At 44.6% G+C, this 24,870-nt stretch overlaps 1 protein-coding gene across 3 annotated transcripts in view; it reads right to left on the bottom strand.

Moving 5' to 3' along the window:
* The window catches only part of ccdc77 (coiled-coil domain containing 77), a 141,313-nt gene that overhangs the window by 29,885 nt on the left and 86,558 nt on the right, over positions 1-24,870 (bottom strand). For all 3 annotated transcript variants that reach the window (XM_078220315.1, XM_078220316.1, XM_078220314.1), the window contains one exon: positions 202-354. In XM_078220315.1, coding sequence (XP_078076441.1) covers positions 202-354 — 153 coding nt within the window. The remainder of the gene's footprint in view (positions 1-201; positions 355-24,870) is intronic.

The raw sequence follows: 24,870 nt of genomic DNA, 5'->3' as shown, positions 1-24,870 counted from the left end.
CTGTATGAGCAGCTCTGATTTTTGTTTGCTGTTTTAGCTGACACATGGGTGAATAAAAAAAAGTAATATTCTATAGGAGTGGAATTTGCAGTGACCTGAGAGCAAGTCATTATCAGGTTGGGAACTGAGGCAAAAAATTAAAGTTTTTCAGCAAGGTAGGGTAGAGTTTGATCCAGGTAAATATGAAATGTTTGAACTTACCTTGAATAGTTGCTTCTCCACATCCTTCAGCCGTTGTCGCAGTAACTTGATGTCATTTTTAAAGCCTTCCACTTCCATCCCTCGTCGTTTCTCCAGCGCCTCATATCGATGTGTCATTAGTTGAAGCCGTTTCACTGTTTTATCAGATCGTTCCTGAATCAAAGAAATACATATGGGTCCAGAAGCCTGACAGAATGAGCAAATAAACAGGCACGTTGTTGTAATGGTTGAACTGTTGAATGTCCGATGGCATGCTCCTTTATCTACTGGAAGACTGAATTTCAGTTAAACAAACTGATTTTAGGTTCCTGGGTTTATTGCCATAGTAATGCAAAAGGTAAACTGTTTTAGCGGGACATGAACGTTATATTAACTGAAGTTTAATGTGGGTTGTTAGAATGTGGAAGAGATAGAGGATTGCATATTTATAGAGAAAAAATATTGGAAGAAATTTCCAAGCGATCTCCTGAAATGTGCAGGTGTTTTAGATTGATATCAGAAAATAGGCTCACTGCAAACTGAGTTTCCTTAACCTTTGGCGCAAATTTAAAAAAACTGCACATTAAGCAGGATCCGTCATCAAAATTGTCCACACCCCTGGATATAAATTATTCACAGTAAGAAGTTTAACAACACCAGGTTAAAGTCCAACAGGTTTATTTGGTAGCAAAAGCCACACAAGCTTTCGAAGCTCTAAGCCCCTTCTTCAGGTGAGTGGGAATTCTGTTCACAAACAGAGCTTATAAAGACACAGACTCAATTTACATGAATAATGGTTGGAATGCGAATACTTACAACTAATCAAGTCTTTAAGAAACAAAACAATGGGAGTGGAGAGAGCATCAAGACAGGCTAAAAAGATGTGTATTGTCTCCAGACAAGACAGCCAGTGAAACTCTGCAGGTCCACGCAACTGTGGGAGTTACAAATAGTGTGACATGAACCCAATATCCCGGTTGAGGCCGTCCTCGTGTGTGCGGAACTTGGCCATCAGTTTCCGCTCAGCGACTCTGCGCTGTCGTGAAGGCCGCCTTGGAGAACACTTACCCGAATATCAGAGGCCGAATGCCCGCGACCGCTGAAGTGCTGCGACAACGGATGAATGAACACCGCTCGACAATCACCAGGCAAGACTGTTCTCTTCCTGTTGGGGAGCACTTCAGCGGTCACGGGCATTCGGCCTCTGATATTCGGGTAAGCGTTCTCCAAGGCGGCCTTCACGACACACGACAGCGCAGAGTCGCTGAGCGGAAACTGATGGCCAAGTTCCGCACACACGAGGACGGCCTCAACCGGGATATTGGGTTCATGTCACACTATTTGTAACTCCCACAGTTGCGTGGACCTGCAGAGTTTCACTGGCTGTCTTGTCTGGAGACAATACACATCTTTTTAGCCTGTCTTGATGCTCTCTCCACTCCCATTGTTTTGTTTCTTAAAGACTTGATTAGTTGTAAGTATTCGCATTCCAACCATTATTCATGTAAATTGAGTCTGTGTCTTTATAAGCTCTGTTTGTGAACAGAATTCCCACTCACCTGAAGAAGGGGCTTAGAGCTTCGAAAGCTTGTGTGGCTTTTGCTACCAAATAAACCTGTTGGACTTTAACCTGGTGTTGTTAAACTTCTTACTGTGTTTACCCCAGTCCAACGCCGGCATCTCCACATTATAAATTATTCACCATTGGGAGTTTCCACTAATTTCATACAAGTAGGTTTTAAAACTTAAGAGGGTTTTCTTTTGGCTGCAAGGATACTAATAAGGGAATTTTGAACAAAATATTTTTTAAAAATTTACTAAGGAGCTGACTATTGTACTCAAATCTAACTCTACAACAGTCCAGTGTTTTAAAATTCATTGTTCATTAAAATCAACTTACTTATAGTGGTGTAATGACACTGATTGGTATACAGGTACAGCAAGTAATTAGGAAAGCTAATAGAACATAATTTATTGTGAGGGGAAGTGAAGATAAAAGTTGGGACGCTATGGTTTAGTCAACCTCCCAGATATATACCCAAACCCTGATGTTCACAATCCACTGATGTACACTCTATTCCAGACAATCATTTTTCTTCCAGTTGTACAGGACATTAGTGAGACCAGATCTGCAGTGTAGAGTTTTGATCTCCTTAATTAAGGAAAGATGTAAATGCATTGGAAGTCAGAGAAGAGTGACCAGCTAATACCTCTCTACTCCTGTAGCAGGGCAAGACCACTTTTCGAACTGTGTTTCATACAGGTGATGTCTCTCTCTCTCTCCTTCTCTGCTTGTGCGCCCACTTACTGATCCTATCTTTCCTTGCCATCTTTTCTGAACTCCCAGTCTTGTCTGTTTCCTTGAGCCAGGTGTTTGGTATTGTCACAACATCATATCGCCACAACGCAATCTGCATTTTATGTGTTGTCTTATAAGGATAGGTTGGAAAGGTTAGGCTGGTATCCACCGAGTTTAGAAGAGTAAGCAGTGGCTTAATCGAAACCTTTATGCTCCTGGGGATATTGACAGGGTGGATGTGGAGAGGATGCTTCCTCTTGTCAGAGAATCTAGAACTATGAGTCACTGTTTAAAATCACTCATTTAAGCCAGAGAAGAGGAGAGTTTTTTTCTGAGGGCGAGAGTCACAGCTCTGATGAAGGATCACCTAGACTCGAAACATTGGGTCTATTCTCTCTCCATAGATACTGCCAGACCTTCTGAGATTTTCCAGCATTTTCTGAACTCTGAGATGAAGCACTTCAAGCAGCTAACATTCACTGCAAACATGTTTGCCCTGAATCAAAACATTATCCAGGAGTTCCCAGAAGTTGCAGCCTTGACACATCAATTGTCCTGACATCCTTAATGTGTTTTAAATAATTACTTAATTAAATTTTCATTTATGGTGTTTTTAAAATATTTAATTAAATAGCCACCGAGTTGTGCACTGTTTTAAACTCTTAGGTTCCTTCCGTTTACTTCTCTTATGTTAACTCAATTCTATTTTGGATTACTTGTATCATTACTATATTAGGCCCCAACCTTTATTCTAAATTCAAGTTTTTCGTATTGCCCTTTAACTGAGCACTTATCAGCCAATCAACTTAGTAGTTTCTTATGACCTCACAGTTATCTTTTTGTTTCTCTTGAGCTGCCTCGCAGCTCAAATACTCACTAAATCCCTCTCTACTCCTGCAACAGGGCAAGACAACTTTTTGGATTGTGTTTCATACAGGTGATGATTCTCTCTCTCTGCTTGTGCGTCACTTACTGATCCCATTTTTCCTCTTTACCATCTTTTCTGAACACCTTGTATCCAGGAATATTTAACTCCCAGTCTTGTCTTTCCTTGAGCCAGGTGGTTTGGCAGTGCTGAAACATCATATCGCCACAACAAAATCTGCACCTTTAACTCCCCAGTCTTATCTACTATACTCCTTACATTCACATACATGCACAGTAACCCTGATTTGGATGTCATTACTTTCTCCCTTACTCCGATTTCATGTATTAACTTACTATTCTCTAACCTAGTGCTATCTGTCGCTTCCTGCAGTTAGTGCATCCTCTTATTCCTTTCCAATATTTCCTCTTAGCTCCCCAACTCCTGCTGAGTTAGTTTAAAGCCCTCCCAGCAGCACCAGCAAAAACACCTGGCCTGAACAAGTGCCATTTTCCCAGAGCCAGTCCCAGTGTCCCAGAAATCTAAAGCCCTCCTTCCTAGACATAGAATCCTACAGTGCAGAAGGAGGCCATTCGGCTCACCGAGTCTGCACTGACCACAATCCCACCCGGGCTCTATCCCCATAACCCCATACATTTACCCTAGCAAGTCCCCCTGACACTAAGGGGCAATTTAGCATGGCCAATCCCCCTAACCCGCACATCTTTGGACAGTGGGAGGAAACTGGAGCACCCGGAGGAAACCCACACAGACATGGACAGAATATGCAAACTACACACAGTGACCCAAGCTGGAAATCATCTGCATCACACGACCATAGGACATAGGAGTAGAATTAGGCCACTCAGTCCATCGAGTCTGCCTCCGCCATTCAATCGTGGCTGATATTTTTCTCATCCCCATTCTCCTGCCTTGTCCCCATAACCCCTGATCCCCTTAGTAATCAAGAACCTATCTATCTCTGTCTTAAAGACACTCAATGACTTGGCCTCCACAGCCTTCTGGGGCAAAGAGTTCCACAGATTCACCACTCTCTGGCTGAAGAAATTCCTTGCATCTGTTTTAAAGGATCGTTCCTTTAGCCTGAGGTTATGCCCTCTGGTTCTAGTTTTTCCTACTAGTGGAAACATCCTCACCATGGATCAAGGATCGTGTAAGGGAGCTGGAGCTGTGGCTCGATGACCTCAGTTTAGTTCGGGAACATGAGAGATTAATAGATAGAAGTTATAGTCAGGTAGTGACACCAGGGTCTCGGAAGGAAGACACGTGGGTCACAGTTAGGAGGGATAATAGTCAGAAGGGTGATGTGCCAGAAAGTACCCCAGTGGCAGTCTCCCATAAAAGAAAGGGATGGGCAACAGATGGGATAAGGGAAGGGAGTGAGCAGTCTGTGGAGGGATCCCCTGTGGTTGTCCCCCTCCAAAATAGGTATATTGTTTTGGATTCTGTGGAGGGGGATGACCCTCCAGGGGTAAGCCACGAGGACCAGATCGCCTCCACGGAGACAGGCTCAGGGGTCCGGAAGGGAAAGAAGAGGTTTAGAAGAGCTATAGTGGTGGGGGACGCAATGGTTAGAGGCACGGACAGGCGGTTCTGTGGGAGCGAACGAGAATCCAGGATGGTAGTCTGCCTCCCTGGTGCCGGGGTACTGGATGTCTCCGAGAGGGTAGGAAGCATATTAAAAAAGGAAGGTAGTCAAACGGATGTAATTATACACATTGGTGAAAATGACGTAGGTAGGAAGAGCAGGGGGGCCATACGAGAGAAATTCAGGGAGATGGGTGCTAGGCTAAAAAGTAAGGCCTCCAGGGTAGCAATCTCTGGACATCTCCCGGTATCTAGTGCAAGTGAGGCATGGAACAGGGAGATTCTACAGTTGAACGCATCGCTAAAGGACTGGTGCAAGAGGGAGGGTTTTAAATTCATAGATAACTGGAAAGTCTTCAAGTCAGGATGGCAACTGTACAGAAAGGATGGGTTACACCTTAACTGGAAGGGAGCAAATATCCTGGCTGGGAGTTTTGCTAGAGTGTTTCGGCAGGATTTAAACTAGTGTGGCAGGGGGGTGGGGAACAAAACAGTAGGTCAGTAAGTACTGAGGCTGGGGTTGAGCTGGGGGCCAGGGCAAGGCTAGCTAAGAAGAGGAGTACTCTGGAGGAGGATGACCTGAGTGGATCTGGAGGTCTGGAGTGCATCTGCTTCAATGTGAGGAGTGTAACGGGTAAGACAGACGAACTTAGGGCCTTAATGCTTACGAGGAATTTGGATGTGGTTGCAGTGACGGAGACTTGGTTAAAAGGACAGGACTGGCAGCTGAATATTCCGGGGTATAAGTGTTTTAGGTGAGACAGAGGAGGAGCTAAAAAAGGTGGGGGAGTAGCGATATTAGTTAGGGAGCATATTACCGCGGTGCAGAGGGTAGACAACTTAGAGGGGTCATGTACTGAGTCACTGTGGGTGGAACTCAGAAACAGGAAGGGTGCAGTCACTATGCTAGGGGTGTACTACTGCCCACCCAACAGCCCACGGGAAGTGGAGGAAAGGATATGTCAGGAGATTCTGGATAGGTGCAGAAAAAATAGGGTTGTTGTAGTGGGGGACTTTAATTTCCCTGGTATAGACTGGGAAGTGCTTAGAGCTGGGGTTCCGGATGGGGAGGAATTTGTAAAATGCATACTGGAAGGTTCTTTGGAACAGTATGTAGATAGCCCGACTAGAGAGGGGGCTATACTGGACCTAGTTCTGGGAAATGAGCTCGGTCAGGTCGTCAAAGTTTCGGTAGGGGAACATGTGGCAAATAGTGACCACAACTCTGTTAACTTTAGTGCTGTCCTACGGGCAAGGTGCTAAATTGGGGGAAGGCTAACTATAGCCGGATTAGGCAGGAATTGGTGGACGTTGATTGGGAGAGGATGTTCGAGGGTAAGTCCGCGTCTGGCATGTGGGAGTCTTTTAAGGAACAATTGATAAGGCTGCAGGATGGGCATGTGCCTGTAAAAAGGAAAGATAGGAAAGGTAGGATTCGAGAGCCGTGGATAACCAGGGAAATTGAGGATCTGATTAAAATGAAAAGGGAGGCGTACGTTAAGTCCAGGCAACAGAAAACAGATGGAGCTCTGGGGGAATACAGAAAGAGTAGGAAATAACTCAAACGGGGAGTTAGAAGGGCAAAAAGAGGTCACGAGATGTTCTTGGCAGGCAGGATCAAGGAGAATCCTAAGGCATTCTATTCATACGTTAGGAACAAAAGAGTTGTCAGGGAGAAAATCGGACTTCTCGGGGACAAACGAGGGGAATTATGCTTAGAACCCAAGGGAATAGGGGAGATCCTAAATGAATACTTTGCATCGGTATTCACGAAGGAGAGGGACGTGTTAACCGGGAGTGTCTCGGAGGGAGGTGTTGACCTGTTAGAGAAAATCTCCATTACAAGGGAGGAAGTGTTAGGTTTTTTAGGGAACATTAAAACTGACAAAGCCCCAGGGCCTGATGGCATCTATCCTAGACTGCTCAGGGAGACGAGAGATGAAATTGCTGGGCCTCTGACGGAAATCTTTGTCGCTTCTTTGGACACAGGTGAGGTCCCTGAGGATTGGAGGATAGCGAATGTGGTCCCGTTGTTTAAGAAGGGTAGCAGGGATAACCCAGGAAATTATAGGCCGGTGAGCTTGACGTCCGTGGTAGGGAAGTTGTTGGAGAGGATTCTTAGAGACAGGACGTATGTGCATTTAGAACGGAACGATCTCATTAGTGACAGACAGCATGGTTTTGTAAGACGGAGGTCGTGCCTTACAAATTTGATGGAGTTTTTTGAGGAAGTGACAAAAACGGTTGACGAAGGGCCATGGATGTCGTCTATATGGATTTCAGTAAGGCATTTGACAAAGTCCCACATGGCAGGTTAGTTAAGAAGATTAAGGCTCATGGGATACAAGGAGAAGTGGCTAGATGGGTGGAGAACTGGCTTGGCCATAGGAGACAGAAGGTAGCGGTCGAAGGGTCTTTTCCGGCTGGAGGTCTGTGACCAGTGGTGTTCCGCAGGGCTCTGTACTGGGACCTCTGCTATTTGTGATATATATAAATGATTTGGAAGAAGGTGTAACTGGTCTTATCAGCAAGTTTGCGGATGACACGAAGATGGCTGGACTTGCGGATAGCAATGAGCATTGTTGGGCAATACAGCAGGATATAGATAGGCTGGAAAATTGGGCGGAGAGGTGGCAGATGGAATTTAATCCGGATAAATGCGAAGTGATGCATTTTGGAAGAAATAATGTAGGGAGGAGTTATACAATAAATGGCAGAGTCATCAAGAGTATAGAAACACAGAGGGACCTCGGTGTGCAAGTCCACAAATCCTTGAAGGTGGCAACACAGGTGGAGAAGGTGGTGAAGAAGGCATATGGTATGCTTGCCTTTATAGGACGGGGAATAGAGTATAAAAGTTGGAGTCTGATAATGCAGCTGTATAGAACGCTGGTTAGGCCACATTTGGAGTACTGCCTCAAGTTCTGGTCGCCGCACTACCAGAAGGATGTGGAGGCGTTAGAGAGAGTGCAGAGAAGGTTTACCAGGATGTTGCTGGTATGGAGGGTCTTAGCTATGAGAGATTGGGTAAACTGGGCTTGTTCTCCCTGGAAAGACGGAGAATGAGGGGAGATCTAATAGAGGTGTACAAGATTATGAAGGGGATAGATAGGGTGAACGGTGGGAAGCTTTTTCACAGATCAGAAGTGACGATCACGAGAGGTCATGGGCTCACGGTGAGAGGGGCGAAGTATAACTCAGATATTAGAGGGATGTTTTTTACACAGAGGGTGGTGGGGGCCTGGAATGCGCTGCCAAGTAGGGTGGTGGAGGCAGGCACGCTGACATCGTTTAAGACTTACCTGGATAGTCACATGAGCAGCCTGGGAATGGAGGGATACAAACAGTTGGTCTAGTTGGACCAAGGAGCGGCACAGGCTTGGAGGGCCGAAGGGCTTGTTTCCTGTGCTGTACTGTTCTTTGTTCTCTATCCAGGCCTCACAGTATCCTGTAAGTTTCAATAAGATCCACCCCATATCCTTCAAAACTCCCAACGAGTACAGACCCAGAATCCTCAACCGTTCCTCATACGACAAGCTCTTCATTCCAGGGATCATTCTTGTGAATCTCCTCTGGACCTTTTCCAAGGCCAGCACATCCTTCCTTAGATATAGGGCCCAAAACGGCTCACAATACTCCAAATGGGGGTCTGACCAGAGCCTTATACAGCCTTAGAAGTACATCCCTGCTCTTGTATTCTAGCCCTCTCGAAATGAATGCAAACATTGCATTTACCTTCCTAACTGCTGAATGAACCTGCATGTTAACCTTAAGAGAATCTTGAACAAGGACTCCCAAGTCCCTTTGTGCTTCTGATTTCCTAAGCATTTCCCCATTTAGAAAATAATCTATGCCTCCATTCCTCCTTCCAAAGTGCATAACCTCACACTTTTCCACATTGTATTCCATCTGACATTTCTTTGCCCACTCTCCTAGCCTGTTTAAGTCCTTCTGCAGCCCCCTGCTTCCTCAATACTGCCTGTCCCTCTATATATCTTTGTATCATTTGCAAACTTAGCAATGGTGCCTTCAGTTCCTTCTTCCAAATCATTAATGTATATTGTGAAAAGTTGTGGTCCCAGCACCGACCCATGAGGCAGACCACTAGTCACCGGCTGCCATCCTGAAAAAGAACCCTTAATCCCCACTCTCTGCCTTCTGCCAGTCAGCCAATCCTCTATCCATGCCAGGGTCTTACCCTTAACACCATGGGTTCTTAACTTATTTAACAAGTCTCCTATGCAGGGCCTTCTGGAAATCTAAATAAATCACGGTCCACTGGTTCTCCTTTATCTAACTTCCTTGCTACCTCCTCAAAGAACTCAGACATTTGTCAGACATGACCTCCCCTTGACGAAACCGTGATGACTCAGTCCTATTTTATCATGCACTTCCAAGTACTCCGCGATCTCATCTTTAATAATGAACTCTAAAACCTTGCCAATGACCGAAATCAGGCTAACCAGCCTATAATTTCCCGTCTGCTGCCTCCCTCCTTTCTTAAACAGCGGTGTTACATTAGTACTTTCCAGTCCTGTGGAACCCCCCCTGCCTCTAGTGATTCCTGAAGGATCACCACCAATGCCTCCACAATTTCCTCAGCTATCTCTTTTAGAACCTGGGGCGTAGTCCATGTGGTCCAGGTGATTTATCCACCTTCAGCCCTTTCAGTTTCGTCTTTCCAGTCAAGTATTATCCTCTTATTCCTGTACTCACTTGCACATGGCACTGGGAGTAGTATGGCAATTATTCACTACATTTGAGGTCTTGCTCGCTAATTTTCTACCTAGCTCCCTAGATTCTGATTGAAGGACCCCATCCTCCCTCCGATGCAAGTCACTGGTACCAATGTGGACCACAATCTCTGGCTGTTCATCCTTCGTAAGAAGTTTAACAACACCAGGTTGAAGTCCAACAGGTTTATTTGGTAGCAAAAGCCACAAGCTTTCGGAGCCTTAAGCTCCTTCTTCAGGTGAGTGGGAATTCTGTTCACAAACAGGGCATATAAAGACACAAACTCAATTTACAGAATAATGGTTGGAATGCGAATCCTTACAGCTAATCAAGTCTTAAAGGTACAAACAATGTGAGTGGGGAGAGCATTAAGACAGGTTAAAGAGATGTGTATTGTCTCCAGACAGGACAGCCAGTGAGATTCGGCACATGAGCAGGGCGGCACGGTAGCACAGTGGTTAGCACTGCTGCTTCACAGCTCCAGGGACCTGGGTTCGATTCCCGGCTCGGGTCACTGTCTGTGTGGAGTTTGCACATTCTCCTCGTGTTTGCGTGGGTTTCCTCCGGGTGCTCCGGTTTCCTCCCACAGTCCAAAGATGTGCGGGTTAGGTTGATTGGCCATGCTAAAATTGCCCTTAGTGTCCTGGGATGCGTAGATTAGAGGGATTAGTGGGTAAATATGTAGGGATATGGGGGTAGGGCCTGGGTGGGATTGTGGTTGGTGCAGACTCGATGGGCTGAATGGCCTCTTTCTGTGCTGTAGGGTTTCTAAGTTCTAAGATTCTGCAAGTACAGGCAAGCTGTGGGAGTTGCAGATAGTGTGACATGAACCCAATATCCCGGTTGAGGACGTCCTCATGTGTGCGGAACTTGGCCATCAGTTTCTGCTCAGCGACTCTGCGCCGTCGTGTGTCGTGAAGGCCGCCTTGGAGAACGCTTACCCGAATATCAAAGGCCGAATGCCCGTGACCGCTGAAGTGCTCCCCAACAGGAAGAGAACAGTCTTGCCTGGTGATTGTCGAGCGGTGTTCATTCATCCGTTGTCGCAGTGTCTGCATCGTTTCCCCAATGTACCATGCCTCGGGACATCCTTTCCTGCAGCGTTGGCCGAGTTGCAAGAGTATGTACCGTGTACCTGGTGGATGGTGTTCTCACGTGAGATGATGGCATCTGTGTCGATGATCCGGCACGTCTTGCAGAGGTTGCTGTGGCAGGGTTGTGTGGTGTCGTGGTCACTGTTCTCCTGAAGGCTGGGTAGTTTGCTGCGGACAATGGTCTGTTTGAGGTTGTGCGGTTGATTGAAGGCAAGAAGTGGGGGTGTGGGGATGGCGAGATGTTCGTCTTCATCAATGACATGTTGAAGGCTCCGGAGGAGATGCCGTAGCTTCTCCGCTCCGGGGAAGTACTGGACGACGAAGGGTTCTCTGTCCACCGTGTCCCGTGTTTGTCTTCTGAGGAGGTCGGTGCGGTTTTTCGCTGTGGCGCGTCGCAACTGTCGATCGATGAGTCGAGTGCCATATCCTGTTCTTATGAGGGCATCTTTCAGCGTCGGAGGTGTCTGTTGCGATCCTCCTCATCCGAGCAGATCCTGTGTATACGGAGGGCTTATCCATAGGGGGTGGCTTCTTTAACGTGTTTAGGGTGGAAACTGGAGAAGTGGAGCATCGTGAAGTTATCCGTGGGCTTGCGGTATAGTGAGGTGCTGAGGTGACTGTCCTTAATGGAGATGCGTGTGTCCAAGAATGCAACCGATTCTGGAGACTAGTCCATGGTGAGTCTGATGGTGGGATGGAACTTGTTGATGTCATCATATAGTTGATTCAGTGATTGTTCACCATGAGTCCAAAGGAAGAAAATGTCATCGATGTATCTAGTGTATAGCAATTGGAGACTACTTCTCTTACACTGACGTTATTCTACCTGGGATTATTTTATTACTGTACTATATTGGCCCTAAATTTCCCTTATTCCAGATGCTGGCGTTTCTCACACTGCCCCTTACACTGAGCACTTACTGGTCAGTCAGCTTACTAGCTTCCTGTGACATCACAGCTGCTTTCTTCTTCCACTGCTGCTTCACAGCAGATGAAAAACTTACCAGTGAACTAAATAATCAAATAGCTAATCAGCTTTTTCTTCTGCAGCAGGGTAAGACCAATTCCTAAAGGCTGTGAATGTTAGAAAGCAAAAAGCAAAAGAGCACCTGAATTTCCAGTTTGAATGAAATTCCCAAATTGAGTCCAAAGTTTCACAGCACAGAAAGAGGCCCTTCAGCTCATCATGTCTGTACTAGCCATCAAGCACCAATCTATTCTAATCCCATTTTCCAGCACTTGGTCCGTAGCTTGTATGCTATGGTGTTTCAAGTGCTCATCTAGAGGCTTCTTAAATGTTGTGAGGGTTGCAGTCTCTAACATACTTTCAGGCAATGAGTTCCAGATTCCCACCAACCTTTCAGTGAAAAGGGTTTTCCTCAAATACCTTCTGATCGCTTAGATATCCTGCCCCTCACCTAAGATCTATGCTGTCTGGTTATGGACCCCTCTACTAAGAGGAAAAGTTTCTTCCCACCTACTCTATGTCCCTCATAATTTTGTCCACCTAAATCAGGCCCTCTTCAGCCTTTACTACTCTGAGGAAACCCATTCCAAGCTAACCAGCATCTCTTCTTTGCTAAAATACTCCAGCTCAGGCAATATCCTGATGAAGCTCCTCTGCACCCTTTCTGGTTCAGTCACATTCTTCCTATAGTGTGGCAACCAGAACTGCACACAGTACTCAAGCTTTGGCCTAACAAGCATTTTATACTGCTCTACTGTAATCTCCCTGCTCTTATACTCAATGTCTTGGCTAAAGGGCGGCATGGTGGCACAGTAGTTAGCACTGCTGCCTCAGAGCGACAGTGACCAGGTTGGATTCCAGCCTTGGGTGACTGTGTGGAGTTTGCACATTCTGCTTGTGTCTACATGGATTTCCCCCGGGTGCTCCGCTTTCCTACTACAGTCTAAAGATGTGCTGGGTTAGGTGGATTGATAGCCAAGTTCCACACACACGAGGACGGCCTCAACCGGGATATTGGGTTCATGTCACACTATTTGTAACCCCCACAGCTTGCCTGGACCTGCAGAGTTTCACTGGCTGTCTTGTCTAGAGACAATACACATCTTTTTAGCCTGTCTTGATGCTCTCTCCACTCACGTTGTTTGTATCTTAAAGACTTGATTAGCTGTAAGTATTCGCATTCCAACCATTATTCATGTAAATTGAGTCTGTGTCTTTATATCCCCTGTTTGTGGACAGAATTCCCACTCACCTGAAGAAGGGGCTTGGAGCTCCGAAAGCTTGTGTGGCTTTTGCTACCAAATAAACCTGTTGGACTTTAACCTGGTGTTGTTAAACTTCTTACTTAGGTGGATTGGCCATGATCAATGCGCATAGTTACAGGGTTGGCTGTTGGATTGGGCCTCGATAGGATGCTCTTTCGGAGAGTTGGTGCAGACTTGATGGGCCAAATAGCTTATTCTGCACTGTAGGGATTCTAATAAAGGCAAATATACTCACTTCATCGGTACAAGACAGAGAAATAAAAAAGTGAGTAAAATATTAATGTTGTCAAGACAAAGGTTTAATATTTCTTGTCATATTGAATATATATTGGAAAACAAGCTTATGGGGATATAAGTGGTTTAATGGGATTAGTGACAAAGTCTGCAAAGGTCAAACATCAATAAAAAAGGTGTGAAGGTAAGTGTGACATGGTGAAGGACTGAGGATGTCAAGACAACTCCTATAGTGAGGTGACCAGAATTGCACACAGTGCTCCAGCTGTGACCTAACCAACGCTCTGTACAACTCCAACATTACCTCTTTGCTCTTATACTCTAAACCACAACTGATGAATACAATAGTTGAAAAAACTTCTTAACCATTCTATTCACGTGCTCTGTCACCTTCAGGGATCTGTGAATAATTACTCCAGGATCCCTCTGTGCCTCTAAGCTACCCAGTGTCCTGCCATTCATTAAATACACCCTCATCTAGGTTCTTCTTCCAAAGTACACTTACCAGGGTCAAAAATGATCTGCCCATCTGACCAACCCATCCATATCTTCCTGTAACCTACAACCATCTTCTTCACTATTAACCATCCTCCAATTTTGGTGTTATCTGCAAATTTGCTTATTATTCTCCCCACATGTTCAGCAATATCATTGGTGTATATAACAACAATAAGAGTCCCAATACTGATCATTTTGTTCACCACTGGACTCTGATTTCCAGTCACTCAAACAGCCTTTTACCACTACCTTTTGTGTCCTACAACTAAACCAGTTTCTGATCCATCTTGCCAGGTTTCCCTGAATTTCATGTGTTTCAACCTTCTCAATCAATCTTCCATTGTCAAAAGCTTTGCTAAAATCCATATAAACTACATCAATTGAACTTCCCTTATCCACACTATCACAGTTATGAAAAATTCTAAAAAGATTGTTAGGCATGACTAGCTTCTGACAAAACAACGCTGACTATTCCTATTAACCTTTCCAAGTGGATATTAATTCTCTCCTTCAGAATTTTCTCCAATAGTTTCCCTACCACTGATGTGAGACTCACGGTAATTTCCTGGTTCATCTCTACCACTCTTCTACAAAAGTGGAACCACATTAGCCATCCACCAGTCCTCTGGCACGTCTCCCGTGGCCAGAGGGAAATTAAAAATTTGTGTCAGAGCTCCTGCAATTTTCTGCCTCGCCTCCCACAGCAGCCTGGGATGCAATTCACCCGGGCCAGGGGATTTATCTGTTTTTAAGCCCGTCAGAGCCCTTAGTACCTTCCTATTTCCCATGTCAAACTGAGAAAGTTCCTCATAGTCACTTTTCCTGAATTCTGTACTACGTTCCCCTTTTCCAGAATGAAGACTGAAGAGAAGTATTCATTTAACACCCTTCAGATATCCTGTGACTTTGCACACAGATTGGCCCTTGGTCCCTTATGGACCCTACCCTTTCCCTGGTTAATCTCTTCCCTTTAGTGTATTTATAAAATATCTTAGGATTCTGCCTAATCTTGTTCACGAGTCCTTTTTGCTTGTGGTTAGCATTGCTGCTTCACAGCTCCAGGGACCTGGGTTCAATTCCCGGCTTGGGTCACTGTCTGTGTGGAGTTTGCACATTCTCCTCGTGTTTGCGTGGGTTTCCTCCGGGTGCTCTGGTTTCCTCCCACAGTCCAAAGATGTGCGGGTTAGGTTGATTGGCCATGCTAAAATTGCCCTTAGTGTCCTGGGATGCGTAGATTAGAGGGATTAGTGGGTAAATATGTAGGGATATGGGGGGAGGGCCTGGGTGGGATTGTGGTCGGTGCAGACTCGATGGGCCGAATGGCCTCCTTCTGCACTGTAGGGTTTCTATGATTTCTATGATAATTGCTTTCTTAAGTTCCCGCTTGCATTTCCTACATTCCTCTAGGGCCGCAACTGAATTGTTTCCTTTGGACTTGCTAAAAGCCTTTTCTTCTTCCTCATCCAGTTCTGAATTGTCCTAGACACCCAGGGTTCCTTGAACTTAGAACATAGAACATTACAGCGCAGAACAGGCCCTTCGGCCCACGATGTTGCACCGACCAGTTAAAAAAAAAAACTGTGACCCTCCAACCTAAACCAATTTCTTTTCGTCCATGAACCTATCTACGGATTGCCCTATATTTCCCTCAAAGGGTACATGTTGGACCTGCACTCTCACCAGCTCCTTTTTGAATGCCCCCCATCACTCCGCTGTAGGCTTACTCACAAGGAGCTATTCCCAGTCGACTTTGGCCAGATCCTGCTTTATTTTAATAAAAGCTGCCTTTCCCAATCCAAAACTGTCTTTTGCAGACCACCTTTCTCCTTGTCCATAACAAATTTGAACTGTACCGTGTTGTGGTCACTATTGTTCAAAATGCTCCCCACTGCCACGTTGAACACTTGTCTAGCTTTGTTCCCCAGAATCAGATCCAGCATTGTGCCATCCCTTCTTGGGCATTCTACACATTAATACAAAAAAACTCCCCTGGATACATTTCAAGAAATGCCCTCAACACTATGACTATCCCAATTTATGCTGGGAAAGTTGAAATCTACTAGTATATGGATTACCCAATTATTACCCTAACACAAAAACAAAAAATGCTGGAAAATATCAACAGGTCTGACAGCATCTGTGGAGAGAGAATTGAACCATCATTTCAAGTCAGGATGACCCTTCGTCAAAGCTGAAGACAAGGAAAATCAAACAAGATTCATACTGTGAGGATGAAGTGGGGGGGGGGGGGGGGGGGGGGTGGAGCTGTACTTGATAGGAATGGCATAGACAAAAAGACAAAGGGAATGTGTAAAGGTTGAGAATAGTGCTAAGAGCGTCAATTAAGGGATCGAAATGTGTAAATGTCGGCACAAAGCATTGGCCCCAGTGCGGTTGGGGAAGGGGGTGGGGAAGCAAGAAAAAAATGAGATTTTAAAAGTGAAAAAAAAAGGAAAAATAAGAATATAAAGAAATAAAAATGGATGAATAAGACCGTGCCGCCTCACTGTGCCACCAAGGGGTGGCACGGTGGCACAGTGGTTAGCACTGCTGCCTCACAGCTCCAGGGACCTGGGTCACTGTCTGTGTGGAGTTTTCACATTCTCTCCGGGTGCTCCGATTTCCTCCCACAGTCCAAAGATGTGCAGGTTAGGTTGATTGGACATACTCAATTAACTCTTAGTGTCCAAAGATGTGATGGGTTAGAGGGATTAGCAGGGTAACTAAGCGAGGATAGGGCCTGGATGGGATTGTTGGCGGTGTAGACTTGATGGGCCGAATGACTTCCTTCTGCACTGTAAGGTTTCTAAATGAAATAAAAGTATATGGAGTGGAATTGGAGGAGAGAATTCATGCTCTGAAGTTGTTGAACTCAATGTTCAGTCCAGAAGGTTGTGAAGTCCCCAATCAGAAAATAAGGTGCTGAGACGTTCACTGGACTGATTATTCTTACTGGAGTTTCATGTGACTCACACCATTTCAAAAATTAAATTTTACACCACCACAAACTGCGAGGATGTGACGTTGGGACATCCTCGCAGATGACAGCATGATACTTGTGACACACCATTGTTTTCATAGTTATTGCTGTTCTGTTGAGTTACTGATATTATTAAATATTGTTATTTATTCATATAAAGAAGCTCCCTTATTTTAAACAATGCATTCGACTACCTTTATTGTGGTCTCAAGTTACCACGTCTTTTTGGTGATGAGGAGAAAACAGCAAGTGAAGATCTTTGATTGTAAATTTATGCTGCAATCGGCTAACCTGCTTGTCCAATTTAGTTCAGACAAAGAACCTTTCCTGTTGTGTGATGCCTTGCCCTACGGTGTGGGGGCGGTACTCTCACATTCAATGGAGGACGGGTCTGAAAAACCCATTGGTTTTGCACCTGGGACGCTGACAAAGGTTGAAAAGGGATATTCACAGTTGGACAAAGAAGATCTAATTGTTGCTTTTACGGTGAAAAGATTCCATGATCACTCATTCCTCATATGCACTGACTCCAAGCCATTGATGAATCTTTGCAGTGAATCAAAATATATTCCTCCCAATTCTTATAATTAAACTGATTAAACTATATTTAGTAATTGCCTCAGCAAAAGTACAGCTCAGGACACTTACAGTCCCAGTTTATCAATATAATATTGTGTATCAAGTAGGAAACACAACACTAATGCAGATGTATTGAGTCAACTCCCGTTACCAGATTTTCCATCCAAATTAGTGTGTCCTCCCAAGATAATTTTCTTACTTGAGAGGCTTGGACATTCTCCAGCGGAATTATTGTTAGGTAGAAGGCCAAAGTCTCACCTGGATTTGCCATCACAGGCAGAGTCAGGAGAGTTTGTAATGGGAAATACAGAAATGGTAAAGAAGTATCTTGAAACCTTGATCAAATCACTCCTGACCTATCTAGATTATAAAGAATACAACCTTTGAGAAATCTGTGTATTGTGGAGTGGCTCAGTATCTTGGGTTGTAAGACTGCAAAAAGGAAGAGTTGTTTGCTGACACCAAGACCATATTTATTTATAGTATGACCGAGAGTCAAAAAGAGTTTCAGTGTCATTAACCGCTACTGAACATGGCAGAAGGTACTGCTGCTGTGGATGTTCACTAGGAAGTTGTTCCTGAGGTTCAAGGTTTGTCAATTGACTCTGCTGTGGCAGTGGAAGAGGAATGTTCATTTACAAATTCTCAGTCTACTTCTACGCCTATGATTCCAGATCCGCCGATACAAGATCCACCAGTGATTTGCATAGATTGCAATGCAACTGCAAAACTCCTGACAGACTTTCATATAGTTAAGACATTACTTGTGTTGTATTTCTGCCCTGATGTAGGATTGAAATTTAAGGGAGAGAAATATTGCAGATAGTCATTTTGAGTACCAAGTGTTCTTATAAGCCTTCCTCCTAAGTAATTGTTTTACTGACATCTGTTGAGGGTTGAGCATGTACAGGTTTTGGAGGTCTTTTTAGTCAACAAGATAACATTCTGTAATCAAGACCTGTTTCATAATTGCTCCTGTTTTCATAGTTTTTGCTGAGTTACTGTCATTGTTAAACTAATTATTTTAATATTAGGAAGATCCTTATTTTAAACAATGCATTCGACTATCTTTATTGTGGTCTCAACTTACCACAGCTATATTGGAGAGAAAGTGCAGATTTACCAGAACAATACACAGATTTCTCAAAGGTTGTATTCTTTATAATCTAGATAGGTCAGGAGTGATTTGATCAAGGTTTCAAGATACTTCTTTACCATTTCTGTATTTCCCATTACAAACTCTCCTGACTCTGCCTGTGATGGACACACACTTGTCTTAGCCAGATGTTTCCCTTTTACATACGATAGAAACTTTTACAGCCCATTTCTATGTGTTTTGCTGGTTTTCATTCATATCCTATTCTCCCTTCATCATTTTTTGGTCTTCCTTTGCTATATTCTAAAATCCTCCCAATCATCAGGTTTACTACTATATCTAACAATTTTATAAGTCTTTAGTTTCTTTTACTCTTATACAATCCTTCCTTTGTCAGTCATGGTTGACTGACTTTTCTTTTTGGTTTTTGTGCCTTGAAGGAATGCATAGTTGCTGTAAACTATGTAATAATTTTCTAAATACTATCCATTGCCTATGCACCATCATATCTTTTAATGTATTTTCCCAATCCACCTCAGCCAATTTTCCCCCAATACTTTCATAACTTCCTTTTCTCAAAGTTAACATCCTGGCTTCAGGTTGAAATGCCTCACTTTCAAACAGACTACACTATTATTTTATATTATGGTCATTCATACCCAAAGATTCTATTACAACATGATTATTAATTAGCCCATTTTTGTTGCATATTACTAGATCTAAAACAGCCTGTCCTCCAGTTAGTTCTGTCAATGTACTTCTCTAGAAAACCATCCCTAACATACTGCAGAAACATGTCCTTTACAGCATTCATGTCCATTAGATTTCCCCAGTCTATGTGCAGATTGAAGTCACCCATGATTGCTTTATTCCCCATGCTACAGGCTTCTCCAAACTATTGATTAATACTATGCCACAGTACCACTACTGTTTGGTGGCCTATAAACAACTTCTACCAATGTTTGCTGCCGCTTGCTGTTTCTGAGCTCTACCCAAACCAATTCCTCACTTTGTTCTTCTGACCTGAGATCTTCCCTCACAAATGTACTGATACAATATCAGTGTAACACCACTTCCTTTTCCCTGTCCTTCCTAAATGTTGAATATTCTTGAATATTCAGTTCCTTGTTTTAGTCACCCTGTAGCCATGTTTCTATACGGTAATGAGGTTATACCATTTACCTCTATTTGTGATTTTAAATCATCAACCTTGTTGTGAATGCTGCGTACTTTTATGTAGAATGCCCTTAATGATGTCTTTTTGACATAATACCACATTCCAAACTTAGCTGATACTTGCCTTGTTTCTCAGACCTTCCAATTTCCCTTGCTACTTTCTACTTCCTATTACCTGCTTTATTCCCTTCCAATTTGAGCTACCTCTCAGATTCCCATCCCCTGATAGACCGGTTTGAACCTTCTCTAACAGCACTAGCAAATCTCCCTGTGATATTAGAGAGAGAAGGAAAAAGAGTGATAAGACACAGACTGAGAGAGGGGTTTAAGGAGGTAGAGAGGGGGACCAGGGGAAGATCGAACATGACTGATAATGGGGTGGGGACAGGATTGCAGAGTGAGGGTATGAGAGAGAGCATGGCCATAGGAGAAAGAATACAAAGGGAGGGGGGAATTGTGGGAAGTGTGTGTGGGACTATAGAATAGTGTGGGACCAACGGGGAGAAAGAGTGGCCATAGGAAAGAAATATATATCCTTTAATGTCTCACACTGTTTTCTTCATACCCTTATATATCTCTCCCAGATTTCACTCTTCTGCTCATTCTCCAAATTCTTTAATATCCAGCCAGTAATACTGACTGAAGCGGAGGATGATCAATACAAGAGCCTATTTGTTCCATTGTGCCTCTGTTGGCACTAATTAATTCACAAGTACCTACGCCATGGAGTTATCAATCTTTACACTCCAAGTGTGGAGTTGCCGGCGTTGGACTGGGGTAGGCACAGTAAGCAGTCTCACAACACCAGGTTAAAGTCCAACAGGTTTATTTGGTAGCACAAGCTTTCGGAGCGTTGCCCCTTCATCAGGTGAGTGAAGAGTTCGGTTCACAAACAGGGCATATATAGACACAAACGCAATTACAAGATAATGATTGGAATGCGAGTCTTAACAGGTAATCAAGTCTTTACAGGTGCAGACAATGTGAGTGGAGAGAGGGTTAAGCACAGGTTAAAGAGGTGTGAATTGTCTCCAGCCAGGACAGTTAGCGAGATTTTGCAAGCCCAGGCAAGTCGTGGGGGTTACAGATAGTGTGACATGAACCCAAGATCCCAGTTGAGGCCGTCCTCACGTGTGCGGAACTTGGATATCAGTTTCTGCTCAGCAATTCTGCGTTGTCGTGTGTCGTGAAGGCCGCCTTGGAGAACACTTACCCGAAGATCAGAGGCTGAATGCCCTTGACTGCTAAAGTATTCCCCGACAGGAAGGGAACACTCCTGCCTGGTGATTGTTGAGTGGTGTCCATCCATCTGTTGTCGTAGCGACTGCATGGTCTTGCCAATGTACCATGCCTCGGGACATCCTTTCCTGCAGTGTATCAGGTAGACAATGTTGGCCGAGTCACAAGGGTACGTACCGTGTACCTGGTGGATGGTGTTCTCACGTGAGATGATGGCATCCATGTCGATGATCCGGCATGTCTTGCAGAGGTTGCTGTGGCAGGGTTGTGTGGTGTCGTGGTCACTGTTCTCCTGAAGGCTGGGTAGTTTGCTGCGGACAATGGTCTATTTGAGGTTGCGCAGTTGTTTGAAAGCAAGTAGTGGAGGTGTGGGGATGGCCTTGGCGAGATGTTCGTCTTCATCGATGACATGTTGAAGGCTCCAGAGAAAATGTCGCAGCTTCTCTGCTCTGGGGAAGTACTGTGCGGTGAAGAAGTCTTGTCCGAACTTGTGCATGAAGATGTTGGCATATTGAGGTGCGAATCAGATCCCCATGGCACAGGACCTTCAACCGATGCTATACACTAGATACACTGATGACATTTTCTTTCTTTGGACTCATGGCGAATAATCACTGAAACAACTACACGATGACATCACCAAGTTCCATCCCACCATCAGACTCACCACGGACTACTCTCCAGAATCGGTTGCATTCTTGGACACTCGCATCTCCATCAAGGATGGTCACCTCAGCACTTCAATGTACCGCAAGCCCACGGATAACCTCACGATGCTCCACTTCTCCAGCTTCTACCCTAAACACATTAAAGAAGTCATCCCCTACGGACAAGCCCTCCATATACACAGGATCTGCTCAGGGTCGCAACAGACACCTACAGACGCTGCAAGACGTCCTCGTAAGAACAGGATATGGCGCTCAAGTCATCGATCGACAGTTCGATCGTGCCACAGTGAAAAACCGTACAGACCTCCTCAGAAGGCAAACACGGGACACGGCGGACAGAGTACCCTTTGTTGTCCCATACTTCCCCGGAGCGGAGAAGCTACAACATCTCCCGAGCCTTCAACATGTCATCGATGAAGACGAACATCTCGCCAAGGCCATCCCCACACCTCCACTACTTGCCTTCAAACAACCGCACAACCTCAAACAGACCATTGTCCACAGCAAACTACCCAGCCTTCAGGAGAACAGTGACCACGACACCACACAACCCTGCCACAGCAACCTCTGCAAGACCGGATCATCGACATGGATGCCATCATCTCACGTGAGAACACCATCCACCAGGTACATGGTACAAACTCCTGTGACTCGGCCAACGTTGTCGACCTGATACGCTGCAGGAAAGGATGTCGCGAGGCATGGTACATTGGCGAGACCAATGGATGAATGGACACCGCTCGACAATCACCAGGCAAGAGTGTTCCCTTATTGTCGGGGAACACTTTAGCAGTCAAGGGCATTCAAGCCTCTGATCTTCGGGTAAGCGTTCTCCAAGGCGGCCTTCACGACAACGCAGAATCACTGAGCAGAAACTGATAGCCAAGTTCCGCACATATGAGGACGGCCTCAACTAGGATCTTGGGTTCATGTCACACTATCTGTAACCCCCACGACTTGCCTGGGCTTGCAAAATCTCACTAACTGTCCTGGCTGGAGACAATTCACACCTCTTTAACCTGTGCTTATCCCTCTCTCCACTCACATTGTCTGCACCTGTAAAGACTTGATTACCTGTTAAGACTCGCATTCCAATCATTATCTTGTAATTGCGTTTGTGTCTATATATGCCCTGTTTGTGAACCGAACTCTTCACTCACCTGATGAAGGGGCAACGCTCCAAAAGCTCGTGCTACCAAATAAACCTGTTGGACTTTTACCTGGTGTTGTGAGACTACTTACTGTGCCCACTTCAAGTGTGTATTCAATTTGTTTTTGAAAGTTACTACTGAATTTGAATCCACTATCCTTCCAGACATTGCAATGCAGAGCACATGATTTCACTTTCAGAATTTTCTCTCATGTTCACCCCCCACTGGAGTTTTTACTTTCAAATCTGTTTCATTTTCCTGAGCCTTCTGCCATTGGAAACAGCTTCACCCTATTCATTATACCTAAATGGGATGAAGGAGTACAATATAAAGGGAAAGACTCTTAGTACTGCAGAGGATCAGAGGGACGTTGGGGTCCGGGTCCATAGGACTCTAAAATCAGCCCCGCAGGTGGAGGTGGTTGTTAAGAAGGCATATGGTGTGTTGGCCTTTATCATTCGAGGGATTGAGTTTAAGAGTCCGGGGATAATGATGCAGCTTTCTAAGACCCTCGTCAGACCCCACTTGGAGTACTGTGCTCAGTTCTGGTCGCCTCATTACAGGAGGGATGTGGAAAAGATTGAAAGGGTGCAGAGGAGATTTACAAGGATGTTGCCTGGATTGAGTGGCATGCCTTATGAGGATAGGCTGAGGGAGCTCGGTCTTTTCTCCTTGGAGAGACGTAGGATGAGAGGAGACCTAATAGAGGCATATAAGATGTTGAGAGGCATAGATCGGGTGGACTCTCAGAGGCTTTTCCCCAGGGTGGAAATGGCTGCTACGAGAGGACACAGGTTTAAGGTGCTGGGGGGTAGGTACAGGGGAAATGTTAGGGGGAAGTTTTTCACACAGAGGGTGGTGGGCGAGTGGAATCGGCTGCTGTCAGTGGTGGTGGAGGCAAACTCAATAGGGACTTTTAAGAGACTCCTGGATGAGTACATGGGACTTAATAGGATGGAGGGTTATAGGTAGGCCTAGAAGGTAGGGATATGTTCGGCACAACTTGTGGGGCCGAAGGGCCTGTTTTGTGCTGTAGTATTTCTATGTTTCTAAACACTTGATAATGTTAAACATCTCAATAAAATCTTAGCCTTCTCTGCTTGAGGAGGATAACCTCAGCTTCTCCAGTCCATCCATGGAACTGTAATCCCTCAACCCTGCAAACATTCTAGAAAATCTGTTTTGTATCCTCTCCAAAGCCTTCAAAATCTTCCTAAATTATGATGTCCAGAACTGGACACAAAGACTCAAATGGGGCCAATGGGGTTTGAATTAGGTTTAGCATAAATTTCTTGCTTTTACACTCTATGCAAACCCACTCTAAGTGGGTTTACTCCGGGTGCTCCAGTTTTCTGCCACACTCCAAAGATATGCAGGTAAGGTTGATAAGCCATGCCAAATTGACCGTTAGTATCAGGAGGATAAGAAAGATAAATACGTGGGGTTATGGGGATAGGGCCTGGGTGGGACTGTTGTTGGTGCAGGCTCAATGGGCCAAATGGTCTCCTTCTGCAGTGTAAGGGTTCTAAGTTTGCTTCGATTTATAAAGCTCAGGATCCCAACTGTGTCGCTAACCTGGCCTGCCACATTTAAAGTTGTGTGTACATATCCCCATATTTCTATCTCCTTGCACCCACTTAAAATTGTACATTTGGCATATGCCATCTTGCCTCAAGTCCAAGTTGTTAATTCCATCCAGGCCAGGTTACTTATCCACAGCTCAACTTTAGAGGATCTCCTCTATGCCTATTCAAAAACTTCATATTTTTCCTAATATGTGGTGTTTTCACAATACTGCAGCTAGTTCCTAACCAGTTATTTATAAAAAGTTTAGCATAACTTACTTTTGTACTCGATGCCTCAATGATTTAACAGCATGATCAACTTGTCCTGCCACTTGCAATGCTTTTTGTCCATAAACTCCAGGTTTTGTGCAATCAATTTGTATTACTTCAAATTGATTCAAATTACTGTTTATTTACATCAAATTCCACCTGTTATGTGACTACACATTTCACCAGCCCGTCCACATCCTCTTGAAGTACTGTACTACTTCTCACTCTACTTCATTTCTGAATTTCATGTCATCTGCAAACATTGCAATTATATGCTGCACATTCAAGTCCATGTCCTTATCAACAAGATCAATACTAATTCCTGTGGATCACCACTGCATTCTATACTACTCCAGTCTGAAAAACATCTGTGTGTTACTACATTTGGTGCCAACTTTATAT

Source organism: Mustelus asterias, chromosome 9 (assembly GCF_964213995.1).
Source record: "Mustelus asterias chromosome 9, sMusAst1.hap1.1, whole genome shotgun sequence".
Classification (NCBI taxonomy): Eukaryota; Metazoa; Chordata; class Chondrichthyes; order Carcharhiniformes; family Triakidae; genus Mustelus; species Mustelus asterias.
This window is presented reverse-complemented; position numbering and strand designations above follow the sequence as displayed.